The sequence below is a fragment of the Geotrypetes seraphini genome, chromosome 6 (genome assembly GCF_902459505.1).
Source record: "Geotrypetes seraphini chromosome 6, aGeoSer1.1, whole genome shotgun sequence".
Classification (NCBI taxonomy): domain Eukaryota; kingdom Metazoa; phylum Chordata; class Amphibia; order Gymnophiona; family Dermophiidae; genus Geotrypetes; species Geotrypetes seraphini.
Genome location: NC_047089.1, coordinates 157,125,823 through 157,149,924, shown reverse-complemented (window position 1 = coordinate 157,149,924; position 24,102 = coordinate 157,125,823). Strand labels below are relative to the sequence as shown.

Sequence of the window (24,102 nt, the reverse complement as noted above, 5' to 3'; positions counted from 1 at the left end):
CCGCATTTTTCTGCGGGGAAGGAGGCTCGACAGTCTTACGTTTAGTAGGTTTGGTAGTAGACATCTTCCGATGATAAGTGCTGGTAAAAGCGACAGTGTGCTGTACTTTTAAAGCAGTGTTTTTCTCGATTTATCACTGAAAAATGCAGGAGCTCATTCACCACACGTCCATCACAGTCAGTGCTCACTGGCGCCCCACTTAACTATGTTTTGAGCTATTTAGGCAAACTCCAATTGACATGTAGTAAGTTCTAAATATAATGAATTAGTATAAACCATTAAGCACCATGGTCTGAAGAACCAAATGAAAATCATTAGACTTTAAAATATGTGCAGTCTATATTCAGGGTGCAGCTTATAAAAAGGCTGTTCAAACTACCATATTAAGATCTTTCCCTCATCCAGTCCACCATAGTCTCTAAGAATAACTAGAAGCTCAGCATTGTCCAAATTTACTCTCTGTTCCAGATCATTCCATCATTCCCTAACCCTAACCCTAACAATTTTTCTACATTTAGTTTTAGATGAAAGTAGAAGACAGAAACAGAAGACAAAACATTCTCTTTATTACCCTTCCATTGTAGCACCAAGAGTTTGTGATCTGATCAGGGATTTCTTGATAAGAAGCTGGCCAGCTTTCTCAGAGTCGCTGAAAATTCTGATCTAATATATGACCAGCCTCATGAGTGGCAATTGACATTTTCAGTTCATAACATAATATGGACAATACTGAAATAAAATTGACTGTGTTTGATAATGCTGTATTCTTGAAGTAAAGGTTAAAATCACATAATGATAACCATATTTCTATATGCAATTCTATTGAAGCTACCAATATAACAGTCGCTAAGTTTGCTTGATTGGAGACCGACTGTATATAAATCAATGTCATGTGGGGGAGAGTTTGGCATAGTGGCTCAGCACCCTGAGGTTGTGAGTTCATGCCCACGCTGCTCCTTGTGACCCTGGGTAAGTCACTTAATCCCCCATTGCCCTAGGTACATTAGATAGATTGTGAGCCCGCTGGGACATCCAGGGAAAAATGATTGAGTACCTGAATAAATTCATGTAAACCCCCTGGGAGAACGGTATAGAAAATTAAATAAATGAAACCTGACTGGCTAGGTGTGCCTCCAGGAGAGGAATGTTAAGCTCTGATCTGTATATGGGATGCTGTTGCTAAACTTGAAAAAGCCTTTACAACTCAGATGTGTAGAGTGGAGAAAATATTTGTTTTGGATACTAATTAGAAGGTAAGTTTAAGAGGCTAGAGTCATTTGAGAAGAGCTTATTCACAATAACAGAGAAAAATTAGAGAATGTGATGAGGCACCAGGATTTAAGGTTTCCTAAAGTGTTGACAGCGTCACCTGCTGAAATGCATCATATATTTTTTGAGATTCCAAAGATTCTAAACTAAACTAAACCTTAAATTTGTATACCGCATCATCTCCATAAAGATAGAGCTCGGCACCGTTTACAGGTAATTCAATAAATGAGGGAAGGACATAATAAGAAATTAGGGGTTATGAAGAGGATAGCTAGCTTTACATTTTAAATAGATAGCTTTACGTTTTGGAGATTCCTGATCAATCTATTCCTATTTCAAGAGCTTACTATATTGCCCCTCTTATAAAAGTGGCAGAATATTCTCATGTGCCAAATGAGTAAGTTAAAATATCAAAGTAAACTTGTAACATGTTAATGAATAGAAGAGATGTTAATGAATAGAAGTGAATGTTATTTAGATCGGGATAGAGACTGGTCCTCCGATTATGTGACTTATTAATTTAATAATGGTGGTACGTTAGATAGATTGTGAGCCCACCAGGACAGAGAGGGAAAACTGCTTGAGTACCTGAATAAATGCATGTAAATCGTTCTGAGCTCCCCTGGGAGAATGGTATAGAAAATTGAATAAATAAATAAATAAGCTGTTCTTAAATTGTAATGTTAAGAGTATTTCCAGATGTGGCTAAAACTGATTGGAACAAATATAAGCAGATACTATTAAAACTTTGAGTTTTATAAACTGGAGGATTATATTGACTTGATTTTCCTTGTAAGTGTCTGATTAAAATTTATTTCTGCATCATATGTTTTAGGAAACCTTTCATTTGGAATTTTTCTCAGGGCAAAGTTAGTATAGTAACTAGAGGCCACCTTGTTTTATTCCAATTGCTGGTTCCTAGATGGTGTCAGCCTGACCAGAAAGATATTATTTTATTTATTTACTAGTCTTTAAGCCCGTTACATTAACGGGTGCTAGAATAGATGTGTCTGTCTGTCTGTGTTTCTTTATCTCTCTCTTCTTGGCTGCTGTCTGTGTCCTTCTGTCTTCCCCCCCCCCCAAGCAAAGCTGTCTGTCCCCAGCACACACCTTCCCCCAAAGCAGCCCCCTTTCCCTCTCCCTAACTGTCTCTCCATGGCCCTCTTTTGTCTTCCCCCCCAGAGCAAAGCTGTTTGCCCCAAGCACACCCCTCCCCTCAAAGCAGCCCCCTTTCCCTCTCCCTGTCTCTCCATGGCCCCTTCTGTCTCCCCCCCAGAGCAAAGCTGTTTGCCCCAAGCACACCCCTCCCTCCAAAGCAGTCCCCTTTCCCTCTCCCTGTCTCTCCATGGCCCCTTCTGTCTTTCCCCCCAGAGCAAAGCTGTCTGTCCCAAGCACACTTCCCCCCCCAAAGCAGCCCCCTTTCCCTCTCCCTATCTCTCCATGGCCCCTTCTGTCTTCCCCCCACAGCAAAGCTGTGTGTCCCCAGAACACTTCCCCCTCCAAAAGCAGCCCCCTTTCCCTCTCCCTGTCTCTCCATGGCCCCTTCTGTCTTCCCCCTCCCCCCCAAGCACAGCTGTCTGTCCCAAGCACACCCCTCCCCCCAAAGCAGCCCCCTTTCCCCCTGGCCCCCCCTCTATTGGCCCCATTCTTACCCTCCCTCCATCCCGGCGTCTTCTAGCCTGCTCCTCTTCAAAGCAGCCTGCGATCGTGGTGGCCGGCTTTAGCGAACCTCGCAGGCCGCTCTCCAACTCGGTAGCATGTTCCCTCTGACGCGATCCCGTGCGTCAGAGGGAACTGCTACTGAGTTTGGAGAGCAGCCTGCACGGTTCGCTAAAGCTGGCCACGATCGCAGGCTGCTTTGGAAGAGGAGGAGCAGTGGCGGCGGCAGTTGGTGAATTGAAGCTCCATTGTGTTCGCGGATGCGGGCAGGGAGAGAGCTTGCCTGTGCTTCGGGCTGCTGAGTGAGGGCGGGAGGAGGGTGAGTGGCCAGAGTGATCCCTGCAGCTGGGTTCTAAAATGGAACATGGCCACGGATCACACACCACAGCGGCAGGGATCACGCTTTTTTAAAAGCGCATGTGCCGCTTAACCTTTTATTATATAGGATGTATGCATTTTTTAATGGTATTAGGGATGATTCTTATGTTCATATTGATGGACTATTAGCAGTGCTGAAATTTATCTTTTTTGGTTTTACCAGATTTCCCTTTATAAATCTAATCTTGCTGGTTTTGGAAAAAGATGTCTGATACTGATTATGGAAATTTTGTAAACATTACCTTAATATAAAGTTGTTGTTTTTTTTTAAAGTACAGATATTCTTTGCATTTTTTTTTTGTACCAGATCAAGAGCTCTATCTGTCTTCTACGTGGGAAAATTTATGATGCTTTGGATAATAGAACCCTAGCAACACACAGCTACAAAGAGGCCTTGAAGCTTGATGTTTATTGCTTTGAAGCATTTGACCTTTTAACAACACACCACATGCTTACAGCTCAAGAAGGTTTGGATAATAACATTTTATTCAGATCTATACTGAATACCAGCACTGTTTTGGTATGTTAACATCAAGAGAAATCATTTTTTAAATCTAGCCTTCCTGTAAAATTATTTAGCATATAATAGCATGGCTGGTATAGTTTCCCAAAACTCTTTGGAAAAGGCAGTGATGAGTAACTCAATTTGAAATTGGTGCACAAAGTGTATTAAATTATAACATCTACTTCAAAGGGTAATGAAATTGCTAGCGCGTGAGGGCCAGGTGTGTTGAGATTTTCCTCACAAAACTCAAGATGGAAAAACGCTTCTCCAAGGACAAGCAGGATAACAATTCTCACACTTGAGTGACATTATCTGAAGAGCCCCAGTGCAGATACTACCCAGCATTCTACAGCTTTAAGAAATTTTTGGTAGTGTCCCACTATAGAAGCACAAGTGCTTTCCTGCCCAATGTGATCATGTGGGACTAACAGTCTACGGAGCAGAGAAATCATGTTTTGTCAGCTCTCTTCAGTGGATCTCTTTTCCTTCACAGAGTTGCCCTCCTGTGTAGAATATCCTTTTGTCATTGTTGAGGATTTTTCCACCTTTCCCTGCCGGGTAGTATATGCCTTAGGTTTTTGTGGCACTTTGAGGTTTCTTTTATTTATTTTTTTTTTCCGGCTATGAGGCCTGCTTAGGATTCAGCATTGATCTGGAGTTTTCTTTGGAAATCAAAATTTTGGTTTTTTTCTTCCTCACGACTGAAACCTAGAAACGTGATGGCAGATAAAAGCCAAATGACCCACCAGTCTGCCCATCTGCAGCATCCACTATCTCCTCTCTAAGAGATTCCACATGTCTGTCCCACGCTTTCTTGAATTCAGACACAGTCTTTTGTCTCCTCTACTCCTACTGGAAGACTATTCCTTGCATCTACCACCCTTTCTGTAAAAAATAAGTATTCCCTTAACCTATCGCTTCTTAACTCATCTTATGCCCTCTTATTACAGAGCTTCCTTTCCAATGAAAGAGACTCCCTCATACACATTTATGCCACGTAGGTATTTAAATGTCTCTATTATATCTCCCACCGTTCTCCAAAGTATACATATTTAGATCTTTAAGTCTGTCCACATAAGCCTTATGACGAAGACCACCGACCATTTTAGTAGCCTTTCTCTGAACCAACTCAATCCTGTTTATCTTTTTTTTTTTTTTATTTATCAGTTTTAAATTTTTAACAAAATCAAACATTTTGTACAGAAAGATTGTCTGATTATACATATATTTAAAAGAAAAAAGGGAAACAATTTTCCACAATAAATCTCTACTCAGACAATCTCAAGTCCTCATATTGGATCCAAGAGCTTATGAGTGAATTTTAAGGAAATTCAAATAATAAATCCTATACAAAGAAAAAGGTATCTGATGTCTGGGTTAAGGAGCTTTATATTCTATTAGTCAAGTCCATTGTTGTTGTTGTTCCTTCCTTTTCCAAATGTTTTAGCGTCAAGAAAGCTGTAAGTTGGGCCGGTTCAAAAAACACATATTTATTGTCACGATACCTTACTATACATTTACATGGAAAGCGCAAAAAGAAAATACCACCCAACTGCGCAACTCCTGATTTCAACAAAAGAAATTGACGTCTACGATTCTGAGTTTCTTTACTAACATCTGGGAATACTTGAATTTTCAAGCTCAGGAACTCCTTATTTTATTTTTAAAAAACATTTTTAATATCCAATCTTTGTCTGGCAATAACGCCACAGATAATAGAAGAGTTGCTGGTTTAGCCAAATCTTTATCAGATACTTCCAGGATTGCTGTTAAATCTAATTGAGGTTCTTGTTCAACCTGTTTCTGATCCTCCGCTTGCTGATCCATTACTTTAGTAGGCAAATAGTACACCCGAGTGAGAGGAGGTATTGATTCCTCGGGGATATTTAATATCTCTTTAAAGTACCTTTTTATCATCTCCCTTGGGTTTATAGATGGAACCTTTGGGAAATTCAGCAAGCGCAGATTATTGGCCCGATAATTATTTTCTATTGTTTCCAATTTTCTTCTAATAATTTGATTATCTTTTATTATTGTAGATTGAACTTGCTTAATCATTATTACTTCTTTTTCAATTTCTGCTTTTTCTTTCATATTGGAAATTTCCTGTTTATTTTCCTCTATTGTTTGTTTTTGAGTTCTTATAGTCTTTTCACCTTCTTTAATCTGTTTAGTTAGTGAGTCTCCCAGTTTGGAAACTAAGTCCCATATTGAGTCAAGAGTCACTTCAGCTGGTTTTTCATGTTTAAAGGAAAGCTCATGTAAAGTTGAAAACGGCTCACCTTGGCTGCCTTCTGTCTGCCGATCCGGGTTTTCTCCTCCCACTGATCTCCTGTCTGCTGGAACTGTCTCTGGGCTTAAAAAGTCCAAAGAGACTTCTCCTTGCTGGCTCCCAGATGGTTCAGCCTCTCGGTCGGGGAGTGCTGCTTCTTCTGGCTCGCTCCCTTCACGTGGCGAGCTAGCGCTCAGCGGTGGGGGAGGTGGAATCCTTTGATCGGGGCTCAGAGTTGTATCTAGCCCTAGGACTTCCGGGTCGGCGTCACTCCACGCCGCAGGGTCCAATGGGCGACTCCCCGAAACTGCAGGCTCCCTCTGAAGACGCTGCAAAAATTGCTCGATGGAAGCAAGAGGGGGGTGTTCAGAGCGCCGCGAGGCTGCAGCAGAGCTCTTACCCCGTCTCTTCGGCATCGCAGTGGAAGAAAAAGGACTGAAATCGAAAGAAAGCAATCGGTGATTTCCACAGCGTCTCACCAGTCACAGGTACCGGACGCCATCTTGGATCTCAATCCTGTTTATCTTTTTGAAGGTCTAATCTCCAAAATAGTACATAAATGAGGTCTCACCAGAGGCATCCTTTTTCCTACAGCCCATACCTCTCTCTGTGCAACCTAACATTCTTCTAGCTTTCACCATTGCCTTTTCAACCTGTTTGGCCACCTTAAGATCAACACATATTATCACACCCAAGTCACGCTTCTCTTTCGGGCACAAAAGTTCTTCACCCCCTAAACTGTCCCATTCCGTGGGGTTTCTGCAGACCAAATACATGACCTTGCATTTCTTAGCATTAAATCTTAGTTGCCAAATTTCAGACCATTTAAGTTTCGCTAGGTCCTTCCACATGTTATTCATACCATCAGGAATGTCTACTCTATTGCATATTTTGGTATCATCTGCAAAGGGGAAAACTTTACCTGACAGCCCTCCAGCTATATCGTTTACAAAAATGTTAATAAAACAAACAAACAAATCCAAGAACCGAATCTTGAGGCACAGCACTGGTAATATCCCTTTCCTCAGAGCGATCTCGATTGACCATTACCTTCTGTCATCTTCCACTCAACCAGTTCCTGACCCAGTACGTAGCTTTGGGTCCCATATCGACAGCACTCAGTTTATTTATTAGACATCTGTGTGGAACACTTTCAAAGGCTTTGCTAAAATCTAATACACCATATCTAGTTCACTCCCTCTATTCAATTCTCTGGTTTCCCCGTCAAAGAAATTGATCAGATTTGTCTGACAAGACCTATGTCTAGTGCAGGGGTGTCAAGCTCAATCACATTAAGGGGCCGAAATCCAAAACACAGGCTAAGCCGCAGGCCAGACCCCAACCAATCTCTGCCCCAGACCCCGCCCCCATAATAATACTAATTATAACACAATTTTTCCATTCATTTTTCATATATACTGTACACACACAATATAATCTTATTAACACATGGTAATGGTTAACCACAAAATTAAACAAAACAAAATACACTGTATGCTTCTCAACATTCATTCCTACCAGAACACAGATAACCCCTAAGCAAATATGGGGACAAAAACTAAAAGTACTAATATATTTTTAAAAACACCCTAAGATTCAAGATTCTGCATGCAGTACAATCGCCAGAGAAAAAGAAACAAATGTATTTGTTCCTGAGCAGTGCAAAAGATAGACAGCAGATTAAAATGCTCAAAATTGACACAATTCAAACACTAACTTGAAAATAAAACCATTCCCCCTACCTTTGTTGTCTCCCTCCCTCCGTGTTGTGCCTCCCTCCGGCGGGTGTCTAACCTTTTGGCTGGTTCCAACCTGGCCGTTTTATGTGGCCTGCGGTCCGATGCCCCCCCTATATCATCTTGTGGCCGGCTCCCTCCTCACAGCCGTAGTGTGCACGGAGCCGCATGCAGCGGCTCCTCGCGCGTCCTACACCTGAACCGGAAGCCTTCTCTCTGACGTCGCAACGTCAGAGGGAATGCTTCTGGATGAGGTGTGGGATGCTCGAGGAGCCGCTGCACGCGGCTCCTTGCACATTACATCTGTGAGGAGGAGGAAGCCGGCCACAAGGTAAAACTGGGGGCATCGGATTGCGGGCCACATAAAATGACTTTACGGGCCAGATTTGCCCCGCAGGCTCTAGTGACACCTGTGCTCTAGTGAATCCATGTTACCCCGGGTCATGTAATTCATTGGATTTCAGAGGCATCACTATTCTCTGTTTTAAAAGTGTTTCCATTAAATTACTTACCATAGAAGTCAGACTTACCGGCCTATAGTTCCCTGCTCTTCCTTACTTTCACTTTTGTGACAAGGAACCACATCCACTCTTCTCCAGTCCTCTGGTACCACTCCCAACTCTGGAGAAACATTGAAAAGTTCCGACAGTGGAGCCACCAGAACGTTCCTAAGTTTCTTCAGTACACCATCCGGCCCCATCACTTTGTCAATCTTTAGTTTAGCTAGCTCCTAAGAACACAATCCTCTGAAAATCAATCAGGGTCTTCCACACCTCCGTCCCTATTTGCGTTTAACTTATGTGGTTCCGCTCCCATCGTTTCAGCTGTGAACAATCCTGGGGTTTGCTACCAGTGATCAATGTCGAGGCAGACGGATACATTCTTTATGCTGGTTCACTCCCAGTAGCTAATGCAGCTCTAAAAGCTATGAGGGCTGATGCTTCCAATGCCAGTGTCGATAGAAGGACCAAAAAAGGTTCTCCTGTTGGGACTGTCTCAAATTCTGAGTTCTTTTATGCATCTTCAGACAGAGAGACTAGACAGAAGTGTCATGATCAGGGTCTAATGCTCAAAAATCAAGCCACTATATCTAGTACAAAAATATAAATCCAAATTTCAAGTACTAGTATGTAATCCCAATCCTGGACCCACTCTCATTTAAATGTGGGTTATATACTACTGATTGATGCCAACTGGCAAAAAATGTTTTAATCTTTGAATTTTAAAATTTTTGTATGCACCTTCAGAATCCAACCAAGCACAACATACTTCTGGTTGTTTACATCTCCATTAGTCCAACTTTATTTATAGTAGCACTGCGAGGACTCGGAAGACTCGACACTGACAGTGTTTCAGCATCTATGCCTTTGTCAAGAGTCTATTGAGTCGTGACAAGTTAAAAACAATAATAAAAATAATATGAAGCATATAATATAAACTAATATGAAACACATAATATAAACTAATAAAATCACATCAAGCAAAAAACAAACAATAAAAGTAATTATTGAACAAAGAATGATAAAATCAATTAGCAAAGACAAATACATTGAAATTTTGAAAATGAGACATAACTAAACATTGTTGAACATTTATAATCAGATAAACATCTTTTGGAAGTATACAAGTAATAAAGTAAAATGAAACTAGAAAGTAGAAGGGTAGAGAAGAATAGAAGGCTAGGTGAATGTAATACAGAAAGAAATCTGGTGAAAGAAGACATAGAAGACTGCTTAACACGGGTTGAATATGCCTATCTCAATGGCTGGTAGTTCTTATCACATAAATAGAGCATTCAATACAGGTCAACTGTAATAGAAAACATGTTAAATAAGACTCCTCATGACTCCTTTATTATGCTGCTAGAAGCTTCTACTTAAATTTATGCTAGCAAGCTTTGTGCCAGGCTCTGTTGGATAGCATCACCCAGCTGTGAGAATATTTTTCCTGTTGTCCTTGGAGAACACCTGCTACATTTAAATAACTTTGCTTTTTGCCCATATTTTTATATTGTAAACCACTTAGATTTTAACTTTTATATTTGCAGTATATCAAATAAATTGAACTTGAACTTATTATTATTTGGGCAGAGACTACAGAGTAAGGGAAAAATTCATTTATGTGGTAGTATCAGGATATGTATTTTCCAAAATGGCAGAGCCAGAGATGGGAGTGAGTGGTTATCACTCCTGCTTCCTTTATGGTATGATCTGGGAAGGCAACCTAAAATATTATCACCCTGAGTGGTCCAAATAATCAATATAACGTAGCGTACTATTTCTACTCAATATAGGAGGTGCATCTGCAGTGTTCTATTCCATAGAGTAACTCCTCTCTAATCAGGAAAAGGCCTCAGAATTGGAGCCTATGCACAGTCTTATCATAGACTGAACTGTTAGCATAGTTTTTTCTGCTCCATGCTCCAGTCATTGGCCCAAAAACCTGAAGTTTATATTTATTTTCAAATACTTTAATTATTCTTAATTTTTTTCTTTTTTTAATTTTTATAACTTAAACTATATCTTAAAATATCATATATCGTTTAAAGTCACCAGAAATACATTGCTCCCTTGGTTTGAAAAACAATTGACAGTTAGTTACTTATCTCAGTCAGTGTTTGTTCAGTATTTTTTCATTGTTTGTTGTAATATGCTGACGCAGCCAGCGTTTCGCGGATTTTATCCACTGCAGTGGACAAAGGATAAAATCCGCGAAACGCTGGCCGCGTCGGCATATTAAAACAAACAATGAAAAAATACTGAACAAACACTGACTGAGATAAGTAACTAATTGTCAATTGTTTTTCAAACCAAGGGAGCAATGCATCTCTGGTGACTTTAAACGATATATGATATTTTAAGATATGGTTTAAGTTATAAAAATTAAAAAAAGAAAAAAGTAAGAATAATTAAAGTATTTGAAAATAAATATAAACTTCAGGTTTTTTGGCCAATGACTGGAGCAGAAAAAACTACACTGACAGTTTAGTCTATGATAAGACTACGCGTAGGCTCCAATTCTGAGGTCTTTTCTTGATTAGAGAGGAGTTACTCTGTGGAATAGAACACTGCAGATGCACCTCCTATATTGAGTGGAAATTGTACACTATGATCTGGGAAGGGACATTGCCACTAGATATCAAAGCTAGAGAAAGGGAAGGTCATGTGGGATGGGGGTGCCTTAGACAACAGGGATTTTTATTGGGGAGGGGGTGGGATTAGAGAAGACACAAGGGAATTTTTTTAAAGCTGGGGGTCAGGTTGGTGGGGTGGGGGTGCTGGTAGACACCAGGGATTAGGAGTTCAGGAGGAGAGAGAGGGCCAATGCAGATACTGTCGGCCTGGTTTTCTTTCTTGTTTTTTTTTGTCACCCTTTCTGTCAGTGCATAGGCCAATCACTGCTCATGTACTGAAAGGAAGGGTAACATTTCTCAATGAGCTGCGGATTATTGGTGCAGTTTTAACATAGCAGTAATTTGTATGATTACTTCTTACAGCATACTGTGGTATTTTGGAATCATTAATTTTGCAGAAGAGCCGTGCACTGAGCTGGCTGTATTATGAGGCTTTCTACATTGGCACCTGTATGCGCACACAAACCTGAATTAATGTGGTTGATCAGTTGGGAGGTTTTACAGATAAGGCACCTATTTATCTGAGCCAATGTTTTCATGTGAATTATCCTTAATCTTTTCTGTCATAGAAGATTGTATCAAGTCCTCAATGGATATGTTTCTTTGTTATGCACTTATTTTCAACTTCTTATGTTCAAAATTTAAAATGCAAATAATTTTCCACAGAGAAAGAACTTCTTGAATCTCTACCTCTTAGTAAACAGTGTTCAGAAGATGACCAGGAGCTGCTGCATTTTCTGTTTGAGAACAAGTTGAAAAAGGTAGATTTCTTGTCACAACTGATATTTTAATTTCTCATGAAAGTTGTTTGATAGAATGCTTTTCAGTGTTTTCAGAGAATGCTAGGTTAATATGTTACTTGTGAACATAGACTACTGGATGGAAAAAATGTTTTTAAATGAATATATGTGTAATTTTAAGTTTTGTTTCTGGGTTCTCTACACCAAACTACTTTCCAGCTAACTTTAAATCTATTGGGGAGTTAATGCAAGCATATGCAGCTCTTTCTGATAGACTTCTCTAGGACTAGAATTTCCAGTATCCTGTATGCATAGTGTATAGGCCTGGTTTGGCACAAACTATGCAGAAGCATTAGCAGGGTGTGACAGGGACCTTTCTAGTCCTGATCAGAGGGTCATATATACATGCAAACACATTTAAAACTTTGAAAAGTCAGGATAATAAACAAAAGACCAGGAAACCGATATATAGCATAGGAAAATGGGAATTCACTATTTGTATGAGGATCATATAGAAATCAGGTAATTATGTGTATAAATAATAATGCATAGAGGTATTAATGACTCCATATTATTAATAACGCCATTTTGTTTTAATCTGACTCCATCTTGTTTTCTGTTGTTCTTTGTGTCTCTTCTTCTTGTTGAAAAACATACTGAAGGTTTTCCACTTAAAAAAAGGCCTGTGGTGTCCTTTGTGTGGATAGAGGAAACCTCATGGCCTGAGTGAAAACAGATGTGCCTGGCATTCCATTGCTGGATAAATAAGAAAGCCTAAAGTTTAAAAAATATGCTCTAAAGAAGTATTGAATAGGACTGAACTATGAATGAAATATGGCATGTGGCTTTGAGTGACTGTATGGGATCCCATATGTGTGTGTGATTGGATGGATGAGAATAGTATGAACATTTAAATATGAAAATGGTTTTGCAAATTGTACCCTTATATATTTTAAACTCTGAGAGGTTGAGAAGTCCTGAGAAGTACCACATCTGTATTTTGACCTCTCTGACCTTTAAGCTAGGCAATTCTCTCTACACTGACATTTCAGGAGGCTGTTTCAGGGCTCCTTTAAGCCCATATTAGGAAATTATCAGTAAGGGGGATCTGGGTCTTCTGTTCTTGTGTGTGTCAGTGAAATTTGAAGCTGTCAGCGTTACTGAGTCTTGGTCAGAAAGGCTGGTTGATTTAAACTTTTTGAGAATTACAAAGTGTTCATTGGGTATGTTATAATGTGTTGTGCATTCAGAAATTGATGTAAACAAAAATATGATTGTAAAACTCATCTTTGAGCTGCTTAAAAGGAATTTCTTTGTTCAAAAAACCCAAGGACAGCCTCTGTTGGCTGATTGGTCGATGAAGAGTGATGTCATACTGGTCATTGTGAAGGTATAAAGGAACGCACCAGTATAGACTTTTTGAGACCATGCCTTGCTTCAGGAGAAGTGCAATTTTCACACCTGAAGGGTCTCCATTGTTCAAATGCCTTCTGAAAGATGCTCTTGTTAAAGGTAATAAAAAATAACCGATTGGGAAATATTTGTGCAATCGTCATTATTCCTGAACATCTAAGAGTGAGGTTGGCGCAATGCATTGCGCAGTGCGCTAATCAATAGGTACTGTCTATGTAGTTAGCACTATAGAAGCAATTTGATTAGCAGTAAGACACTGAGTCATGGTGGAAATAATTCTGCAAGAAAAAAATGAAATCATTAGAGTTTGCAGTGCTTTTTGTTTTAATGTTAGTCATGCCTAACGCATAAAATTGGTTAGGTTGAAATGCATCTCCCAAAACCTGTTTCTGTTGTAAAGACATAGAACAGTATTTCTCAACATGCGGTGCACGTACTCTTAGGGGTACATAGCACTGGCCGCCCACTGAAGCTGCTGCTGGGGACCCCTCCTTCTTGCCCTCCACCCTTCTGTCCAAGCTTCCGCTGGGGATCCCTCCTTCCTGTCAAGCTGTTCCCAGGGATCCCTCCTTCCCATCCGCCCCCTCCACTGAAGCCGACCCAGAGGACTTCCCTCCGATGTCAGAGCTGACGTCGGAGAAAAGCTTTCCTGGTAGTAGGGGGGGGAAAGAATGTTCCCAGTTACCTCCTTGTGCCTTCAGCAGCTCTCATTGCAGGGAAGTGCAGGCAGTAGTTCCCATGTTGCACGTAGCTGACCCAGAAACCTGTCTGATGTCAGAGTTGATGTCAGAGGGAAGGCTTGTGGGTCAGCCATGTGCAGCATGTGAATTGCTGCCTGCATGTCCCTGCAATGAGTGCTGCTGAAGGCAGAAGGAGTGAATGTGGCTTGAACAAGTAAGGGAAAGATGAGACATGATCGGGGGGGGGGGGGGAAAGGAGCACGGAAGGACATGGGAGGAGCAAGATTTTGAGACAAAAATCACCTTGAAGGCAGAGGGGTCATGAACTTGGGACACAGAATGAAGGGAGGGGGCATGAACATGGGACACAGAAGGGAGGGAGGAAGGGGGCACTAACTTGGGACATAGGGAGGGACTAGAAAGGGAGAATTGTTGGGCATGAGTGGATGAGTGAGAGGGAAAGAGATGGTGGACATGGGGAAAGGAAGAAAGAAGAAAATTGGCAGAGAGAGAGAGAGGAGTGAGGTAGAGATGCATGGGAAATAGAAGGATGAGAGGGAGAAATGTTGGATATGATGGTGGAGAGGGAACAGAGGGACAGATTGAAGGGGATGCAAGGGGGAGGAATGTTGGACATAGTGATGGAGGGAGAAATGTGGCATGTGCTGGAGAGCGGTGATAGAAGGAGAAATGGGCATAGGACTGCTCGGGAGTGGTGAAAAATGCACATGATCATGGGGATGAGAGAGGGAAAAATGTTGGATGTGGCAGTAGAGGAGGTAGGAGAGATTCCTGGCTTTCTCAAGACAGATAGACAGTATGTGAGAGAGAGGGAGACATGTTGCCAGTGGGGGTGGAAGAGAGAGGAAGAAAAGTTGGGCTCATGGAGGGACAGAGGGAGATGTTGGTTGGAAAAGGGAATGAGGTCTGGAGGAGAGGAAGCTTGCAGGAGGCAGAAAGAAAGAAATATTGGATGCACAGTCAGAAGGAAGTGCAACCAGAGACTCATTGAAATCACCAGACAACAAGGATAGGAAAAATGATTTTCCTTAGCACTGGCAGCAGATGAATCCATAGACCAGTGGGATAGCACATACGTACCAGCAGATGGAGATAAAGCCCTGATTTTCAGGAGTATATCTGGATGGAACTCCTTCTTGCCAATCATTATGCTCTATCTCCAGCAGGTTGGATGGTGGCTATCATTCTGGTTCCTGGTTGCTGCTCCTGAGGATGGAAGGCTTGTTGCTCCTGTTGTTGTGGCTTCAATTGAGTCTTGGGGTGTTGGCCGAGCTGGGCCAACTTTGAGGGCAACACATAGGCCCACCTGAGCCCTTCCCCACCCTCCCTACCATTACAGAGAAGCTGATGGGGTCGGAGGTTTCTTTCCCATTAAAAAAAAAAAACGACCCTGGGTGCCGGCATCCACTAGCCGCTGCAACAAAAGCTTCTTTCTTTTGCCTTCTGGTAAGATAATTTGAAGTATTTCTTGTTGGTTTTTGGGTTTGTGCCGGGTTACTGACTAAAGGGGGCGCATATGGCAATGGAGGCAGTTAAGCGGTGTTCCCGCTGTGGGAAGCGGAGGACGCCGGCGGGAATTTGTGTGGCCGGTTGTACGTAGGATGTGGGTTTGAGTTTGGCGGTGCCAAAGGGCATATCTTTGTCCCACGAGTCCGACGTGGCTGGTGCATTGCAAGCTCTGTTGCAGGAGCGGGCCTCTGTGGCGACGGTTGTTAACCCGAGCAAGTCCGATGGGGGGGTGGGGAGGGAAGGTGCAGAGTGAACCAGGGTTGGAAGGTTGGCAATCTGGTTATCTGCCTTTCTCCCCAGAATTTGTCTATGTAATGCACAAAGCCTTTTTGTTGCAGAAGGCAAACTCCGGTAAAGAGGGAGAAGGGGCAGGGGATGCCTCGGTTCCTGCACTGCAGGTCCAGCCTTAGGCTGATGCAGGGGAAAACAGGGCCAAGCGGCGCAAGATAATGCTGGACACAGAGGAAGAGCAGGATTCTCGCCCTAATCTTGCTCTCACTTTGTTTGGGGCCACTGGAGATTCCAGCGGGCATGAGACAGAGATGGATGAGTTGGTAGTGGCTGAGGGTGATGAACGGTGGTTCTGAGGTTGTTCCAGAAAGAGGAGTTGTCAGCATTTATTTCTAAGGCTTTGGAGTGCCTTCACATTTCTCAGCCAGACCCAGGGGTGGCAACAATACCCAACCCCTTAATGGCAGGCACTAGGAGGCCTCCTAGATCGTTTCCAGTGCATGAGGTCATGCAGGAATTGATTGCTGCGGAATGGGTCACACCAGAGTATGGGCTCAGGGTAGCCAAGGCTATGAGACAGTTGTATCTGGTAGCTCAGGAGGATTTGGTGAACTTCGGGCTGCCCAGGGTGGATACTCTAGTAGCAGCTCTAGCTAGGAAGACCACTCTGCCTGTAGAGGGTGGAGTGGCACTTAGAGATCCTCAGGATAAGAGAATTGAAGCTTCCTTGAAAGCATCCTTTGGGGTGGCAGCCCTGACTCTACAGGCAGCCGTGTGCAGTTCTTATGCGGCATGGGCTTGTCTTCAGTGGGTCCAGCAGATCATGGATGGTCTGGTGGCATCAGGGGACTCTTTGCCCCAGGAGTTCATGGAGGTGGAGTCAGGGCTGGCATATCTGGCGGATGCCTTATATGATATGGTCAGGGCCTCAGCTAAACAAATGGTTCTATCAATAGTCTCTAGGCGGCATTTGTGGCTGCAGGATTGGGCAATGGACACCGCCTCTAAATCTCATTTAGTAAGGCTTCCCTTTAAAGGCCAGTTATTGTTTGGTGCAGACCTGATAAACTGGTGAAGGATTTTGGTGATGCCAAATCCCAGCAGTTGCTGGAGGACAGGCCTAGGGGAGCAGGTAGATCCACTAGGTTACACTTTAGGGATGCCATGAGATATAGGCCAGGAAAGGCGTACAAAGTCTATTTTAATGTGTTTTATAATTCTAAGTCTAGGTATTCTCAAAAGCAGTCCTTTCATCCTGTCAAGCCCGCTTCTTCCTCTCGTCCGGGCCAATGACCGGATGTTGGCTCCTTCCATCGGTCATATAGGGGGATGGCTGTCCTCCTTCCTGGCAGAATGGACCAAAATAATATCAGATCAATGGATCCTCGACATTATTCACGCAGGTTACAAGTTTGAATTCTTCTGTCCTGTCATAGATTCTTTCTTGGAGTCCCGGAATTCGGGGGACAAAATGGAGGCAGTGAGAAGTTCACTTCAGGGGTTGTTGGAGCTGGGAGCAGTGGTCCCGGTGCCTCTGGAGCAAAGGGGCTTGGTCGCTATTCCTTTTATTTTGTGGTTCCTAAGAAAGGAGGGTCGGTCAGACCCGTGCTAGACCTCAAGTGAGTAAATCAGTTTCTCAATGTCAGACATTTCCGAATGGAAACAGTGAGGTCAGTCATTTCAGCTGTTCAACCAGGGGAGTTTCTCACAGCATTAGACCTCAAAGATGTGTGCCTACATATTCCCATTTGGTCTCCTCATCAACGGTTTCTTCGCTTGGCGATTCTAGGGCAGCATTTTCAGTTTCAGGCAATGCCCTTCAGCTTGGCCATGTCATCCCACACGTTTTCAAAAGTGATGGTGGTAGTGGCAGCATTTCTTCGCAGGGAGGGCATTCAGTTTCACCTATATTTAGACAACTGGTTGATATGGGCTTCATCTCATCAGAAAACGTAAGGGTCACAGAGAGAGTGATTTTGGTTCTGCAGTCCCTAGGTTGGGCGATAAATTTTCCAAAGAATTCCTTGGTTCCGTCACAAGTACTAGAACATCTGGGTGTCCTCTTCGACATGGTCCAGGGTAAAGTTTTTTTGCCTCGAGTCAGGGGCGAGAAATTGCAGGTCCAAATCCGTCTTCCATTACAGGATCCCCAGCCAAGAGTTCGGGATTATGTTCAGGTCTTAGGTTCCATGGTAGTGACTCTAGAGGTGGTTCCTTGGGCTCGGTTCCATTTCAGACTGTTACAGTAGTCCATCCTGTCCAGGTGGTCTCTGATGTCTCAGGATTACGAGCGCAGATTAGGCTGGAGCCATTCGGCCTCAGTCGCTCTGCATTGGTGGCTACAGGAGGAACACCTGTTCTAAGGCATGCTGCTAGCATCTCCAGACTGGATAGTAGTTACAACGGACGCCAGCCTGAGGGGGCTCGGTGTCTTCAGTCCTCAGCGCAGGGCAGTTGGAGCCCGGAGGAGGCTCACTGGTCTATCAATCTTCTGGAGCTGACGGTGATCAGGCTGGCTTTGAAGGAGTTTTAGCAAACCAACCAGAGTCCTGTCAGACAGTGTCACGGCAGTTGCCTGTATCAACAGACAGGGGGGCACGAGGAGCCGGTTGTTGGCGTGAGAGGCAAATATTCTCTGCTGTCAGCGGTGCATATTGCGGGCAAGGACAACATTCAGGCAGACTTCCTCAGCAGGAATCGGTTGGATCCCGGGGAATGGGAGCTGTCTCGACAAGCGTTCCAGCTCATTGTTCACAAGTGGGGGCTCCCAGAGATAGATCTTATGGCCTCGGGTTGCAACGCCAAAGTCCCCAGGTTCTTCAGCAGGCGCAGAGAACGGAGTTCAGAAGGGGTAGATGCGTTGGTTCTTCCTTGGCCTCCGTACAGTCTGCTGAATGCATTTCCTCTCTGGTCGATGATAGGCCAGGTTTAAAGATCAGATTGTGCACTTCCCAGGATCAGTGGTGTTTGTTGCCCCAGATTGGCCGCGTTGTCTGTGGTATGTGGATCTGATAAAGCTGTCGCAAGGCCCTCCACTTCGGTTCCCGGTGACACCAGACTTACTCGCACAAGATCCCTCCTGCTTTGGTCTTATGGCTTGGCTATTGAAAGGTCAGGGCTAAGGCGAAAAGGGTATTCCGAGCAGGTTATTTTTACTCTTCTGCAGGCGAAGAAAAAGTCTACTTCTACGGCATATGCTAGGGTCTGGCAAGTGTTTGACTCTTGGTGTTGTAGAATGGAGATTTCGCCTTTTCAGGCTTCCTTGTCTCATATTCTCTCTTTTTTGCAAGAAGGGATTTCCAAAGGATTAGTGTGCAATTCCCTTCGAGTTCAAGTGGCAGCTATCTCCTGTTACAGAGGTAAGGTGTCTAATACTTCTTTAGGGTTTCAGCCAGATGTCGTGAGGTTCTTAATGGGGTAAACCGGATTAGGCCGCCACTGTGGAAACCATGTCCAGAATGGAGTTTGAAGGTGATTCTTGGGGGTTGATAGAAGCTCCTTTTGAACCTTTGAGTACGGTGACGATCAAGGATGTTACCTTGAAGGCGATTTTTCTGGTGGCTATGGCTTCGGCGAGGCGGGTATCAGAGTTGCAAGCTCTGTCTTGCAGGGCTCCGTTATTACGTTTTTCAGGAGTCTTGATTCGGACGATTTCTTCTTTTCTGCCTAAGGTAGTTTCGCCTTTTCATGTCAATCAGGCTCTCGTCCTTCCGGCTTTTAGGGAAGAAGAGTGGGGGGTCGCGATTTCAGTCTTTGCATTTGCTGGATGTGCATAGAATTCTCTTGCACTATCTTCAGGCTACTAATGACTTTCGGAAGTCAGATCATCTCTTTGTTCTATTTTCAGGACCTAGAAAGGGCCTGGCGTCCTCAAAAGCTTCAGTGGCTCGGTGTGTCCGAGAGGCTATTGCTTCTACTTATTTGGTAGCAGGCAAATGGCTACCGGAAGCCCTCCATGCTCACTCAACCAGGGCAATGGCTACGTCCTGGGCTGAGTCCAGACATTTTTCTCTGGAGAAGATTTGCAGAGTGGTCACTTGGTTCTCCTCTAGCTCTTTCTCTAGACATTACTGCTTGGATGTGGCTGAGCGAACAGAGGCGTCTTTAGGGGCTTTTGTCATTGCAGAGGCTGCACCTTAGCCCCACCCAGTATGAATTGGCTTTGTTACATCCCAATGGTCTCTGGATTCTTCTGCTGCCCGGCATTAAGGAATGTAAAATTATGTCCTACCCTGTTAATTTTCTTTCCTTTAGACGCAGCAGATGAATCCAGTGTCCCACCCAGGCTAGATTCTTGGGTTGCTCCCCGGGAGGGGAGAGTACTGGGGGTTGATGTTAAATTAGCAATTATGTTTTGCTTGGTGTTCTGGTTCTGTTATGGGAAAGTTTGCTTGAGCTGTAGCTGCATTGTCCCGGATGCTTGGGCAAGAGCAGTACTGATTGGCAAGAGGGAGTTCCATCCAGATATACTCCTAAAAATCATGGCTCTATCTCTACCTGCTGGTAGGTATGTGCTATCCCACTGGTCTCTGGATTCATCTGCTGCGTCTAAAGGAAAGAAAATTAACAGGTAGGACATAATTTTACATTATTTTCAATTTAGTGATCAAAATGTGGCAGTTTTGAAAATTTATATCTGCTATCTATATTTTGCACTATATTTCTCTATAGTTGTTACTGAGGTGACATTTCATATTTTAAATTCATCTGTCTTGACCTCTTTGATAAAAAACCCCCAAAACTATAAATGATAATTCTTGTACACCACTTTATTCCGGGACCATTGGGTTGCATCTCCAGCAGCTAGGCAGTTAATTGAATTCATAACCCCTCCCCTTTTGAAGCATGCTCAGTAGAATCCAGTTTTTGCTTTCTACAAGCCAAGCCTGTAGAAGTTTATTTCTTCTGCTCGTGTTTTATTTGGATAGTTTCAGCCCCCTCCCCAGAAGATGCAGTTCTGGCATCTGGCCTTCATCTTTCCCCCGCGCAACAGGGCAGGGGGGCTGTCTATTTTACTGGCGGAATAGGAGGCCATCACATCAGATCGCTGGGTCTTGGAGATGGTGTAAATGGACTCACTTTGGAGTTTCCACGTCCTCACGCCAAATACTTTCTTGTTTCCCTCTATAACTTTTGATAAAGTTCATCATGAGAGTCTCCTGAGAAAATTAAAGTGTCATGGGATAGGTGACAAAATTCAGTTGTGGTTTAGGAATTGGTTGTCGGATAGAAAGCAGAGGGCAAATATGATTACAGAACTCATTGATGACCGTCCGGAAAGCGGTAAAGACCCTCCTCTTCAACTAAAATTCAACCGCAGTCTACGCCTCACCCCTCTTAATTCCTCTCCTCCCCTGTACACTCTCTTCTCCATTCTAAACCTTTACTTAAATTGCTGTATAATCCTTCCTTAACCTGTACTTAAATTGCTATTCAGTCCATTCTTAACCTGTACTTAAATTGCCGTATAGTCCTTGTACTTAAACTACTGTATAGTCTTTGTATTGTCCAAATGTACTCCACTGTGAATGTTTGCTTGAAGGCCATTCTGAGCTACTGGGAGGATGGGATAAAAATCTAAATAAATAAATAAATATGGTCATTTTTCTCAATGGAAGAGAATAAACAGTGGAGTGCCACAGGGGTCTGTACTAGAGAGTTGCACAGGGACAGAAATCCCACCCTCCCCACCCGTCCCCACCAGGATCCTCTCCGTCCCCACCCGTCCCCGCCAGGATCCTCTCCGTCCCCACCCGTACCCTTCAGGTTCCTCTCCGTATCCACCCATCCCCGCAAGGAAATTACCTCCATCCCCGCCCGTCCCATAAAAAGCAGCAACTACTTCTGACAGGATCATCAATTCCACAGTTTCTTTTGTGTTTGTGCTGCTGTTTTCCTTGTGGAATCTCTTTGGTGAAACCTTTTTTTGTTTTCTGTTCAGGTAATTAACTTATAAATCCCCTCTTTTACTAAGGCTGACGTGTCCATTATATTATATGGATGAACCCTGCTTCCAAAGCCTTCCATCTCCGTGGGAGTCCCGTGGGCCAGAGGGGGTCCCCATGGGAGTCCCGTGGGCCAGAGGGGGGTCCCCATGGGTTAGGGGGGATTCCCGCAGGACCCCCGCGGGAACCACGGGATTCCCGAGATCCCCGTTCCCGTGCAGACCTCTAGTCTGTACTGGGACCGGTGCTATTTAACTTATTCTTTAATGATCTGGAAATTGGAATGACGAGTGAGGTGATTAAATTTGCAGATGACACTAAACTGTTCAAAGTTGTTAAAATGCATACGGATTGTGAAAAATTGCAGGCGGACCTTAGGAAATTGGAGAACTGGGCGTCCAAGTGGCAGATGAAATTTAATGTGAACAAATGCAAAGTGATGCACATTGGGAAGAATAACCTGAATCACAGTTACCGGATGCTAAGGTCCACCTTGGGGATTAGCACCCAAGGAAAGGATCTGGGTGTTATCATAGACAATACGATGAAATCTTCCGCCCAATGTGTGGCGGCGGCCAAAAAAGCAAATAGGATGCTAGGAATTATTAAAAAAGGGATGGTTAACAAGACTAAGAATATTATAATGCCCCTGTATCGCTCAATGGTGCGACCTCATCTGGAGTATTGCGTTCAGTTCTGGTCTCCTTATCTTAAGAAAGATATAGTGGTGATAGAAAAGGTTCAAAGCAGAGCGACTAAGATGGTAAAGGGGATGGAACTCCTCTCGTATGAGGAAAGACTAAAGAGGTTATGGCTCTTCAGCTTGGAAAAGAGACGGTTGAGGGGAGATATGATTGAAGTCTACAAAATCCTGAGTGGAGTGGAACGGGTACAGTGGATCAATTTTTCAATCCGTCAAAAATTACAAAGACTAGGAGACACTTGATGAAGTTACAGGGAAATACTTTTAAAACCAATTTTAGGAAATTTTTTTTCACTCGGAGAATAGTTAAGCTCTGGAATGCGTTGCCAGAGGATATGGTAAGAGCGGATAGCGTAGCTTGTTTTAAGAAAGGTTTGGACATGTTCCTGGAGGAAAAGTCCATAGTCTGTTATTGAGAAAGACACGGGGGAAGCCACTGCTTGCCCTGTATCGGTATCATGAAATATTGCTACACCTTGGGTTTTGGGCCAGGTACGAGTGACCTGGATTGGCCACCGTGAGAACGGGCTACTGGGCTTGATGGACCATTGGTCTGACCCAGTAAGACTATTCTTATGTTCTCTCAGTGCAGGCTATGCTTTCCTCTTGCACTGTTTTGTAGTTCAGGTTCTAATGTGTGATAACCTGTTTTAAAGTTTTCATTATTGCTGTTTTGCATATGTTTATATGAGAGCAGAATTAATCATTTAGCGGGAGTTTCCCCTTTCCCTCTCTCTCTCATGTTTCTTGTTTCTGTAGATGTTCCTGGCTGCTTGGATACTGACTGGATTCTACTGAGCATGCTCCAAGATGTGCTAGCAGAGGGTGTGAATAAACATGTGGATAAAGGCGAGCCGGTTGATGTAGTGTATCTAGATTTACAGAAGGCGTTTGACATGAGAGGTTCCTGAGAAAATTGAAGAGTCATAGGAAAGGAGGCAATATTCCAAGTTCCAAGTTTATTAAATAGTTTGATTTATCGCCTATTCAAAATTCTAGGCGATGTACAAATAGTTCAAAAATTTAGATAACATATCATTCAGACATACAATAAATTTGGGTAAAAAAAGTAAACTTATTTAAACAGATATCAATACATTTACATCTACGTATAATAATAAAACAAAAGGGAAGTTATTTAATGGTTACATTCGTTGTTAAATCCAATAATAATTCAAGGGAATTACATTAGGAAGGGGGACAATGACAATTAACAAAGAAGATAAGATAGGCAATGCGGAAGATTTTAATCATTGAAAGCATCTGTAAATAGAAAACTTTTAAGTTTGGTCTTAATTTGTCTAAGTTTTTTTCTTGTCTTAAATAAAGTGGGAGATCATTCCAGGACTGAGGGGCTGTTATAGAAAAGATTGTATTGCGCCTTGTGTTAATAACTTTTAATGAGGGGATAGCTAATAGATGTTGATCTTGTGATCTAAGAGATCTAGAGGTAGTATAGGGTATTAAAACTCTAAAAATAAAGGCAGGAGTTTTGAATTGTAAAGCTTTAAAGGTAAGTAAGCATTGTTTATATATGATGCGGTGTACTACTGGAAGCCAGTGTGCCTTCTTGAGTAATGGTGAAACATGGTCAAATTTTTTGGCTTTCTAAATAATTTTTATGGAGGCGTTCTGAATTATTTGTAAACGCCTAAGCTCTTTCTGTGGTAAACCTATAAATAAGGCGCTACAGTAATCAATTTTAGAGATTACAAGGGAATGAAGTAATATGTTCAAAGATTGTGCATATAAAAATTTTGATACAGATCGGATCTGGCGGAGTGTGTAAAAAGTAGATTTAACCACTTGGCTTATGTGATCGTGGAAAGATAATTTATTATCAAATATTACTCCTATTCAATTGGTTAGACAGAAAACAGAGGGTAGGTTTGAATAGCCATTTTTCTC

At 42.9% G+C, this 24,102-nt stretch overlaps 1 protein-coding gene across 4 annotated transcripts in view; it reads left to right on the top strand.

Moving 5' to 3' along the window:
• The window catches only part of CDC16 (cell division cycle 16), a 226,676-nt gene that overhangs the window by 105,463 nt on the left and 97,111 nt on the right, over positions 1-24,102 (top strand). For all 4 annotated transcript variants that reach the window (XR_004539864.1, XM_033948569.1, XM_033948568.1 and 1 more), the window contains 2 exons: positions 3,614-3,773; positions 11,619-11,713. Coding sequence is in view for 3 of the 4 variants with exons in the window: in XM_033948569.1 (XP_033804460.1) it covers positions 3,614-3,773; positions 11,619-11,713 (255 nt within the window). In the remaining variant the exon portion in view is untranslated. The remainder of the gene's footprint in view (positions 1-3,613; positions 3,774-11,618; positions 11,714-24,102) is intronic.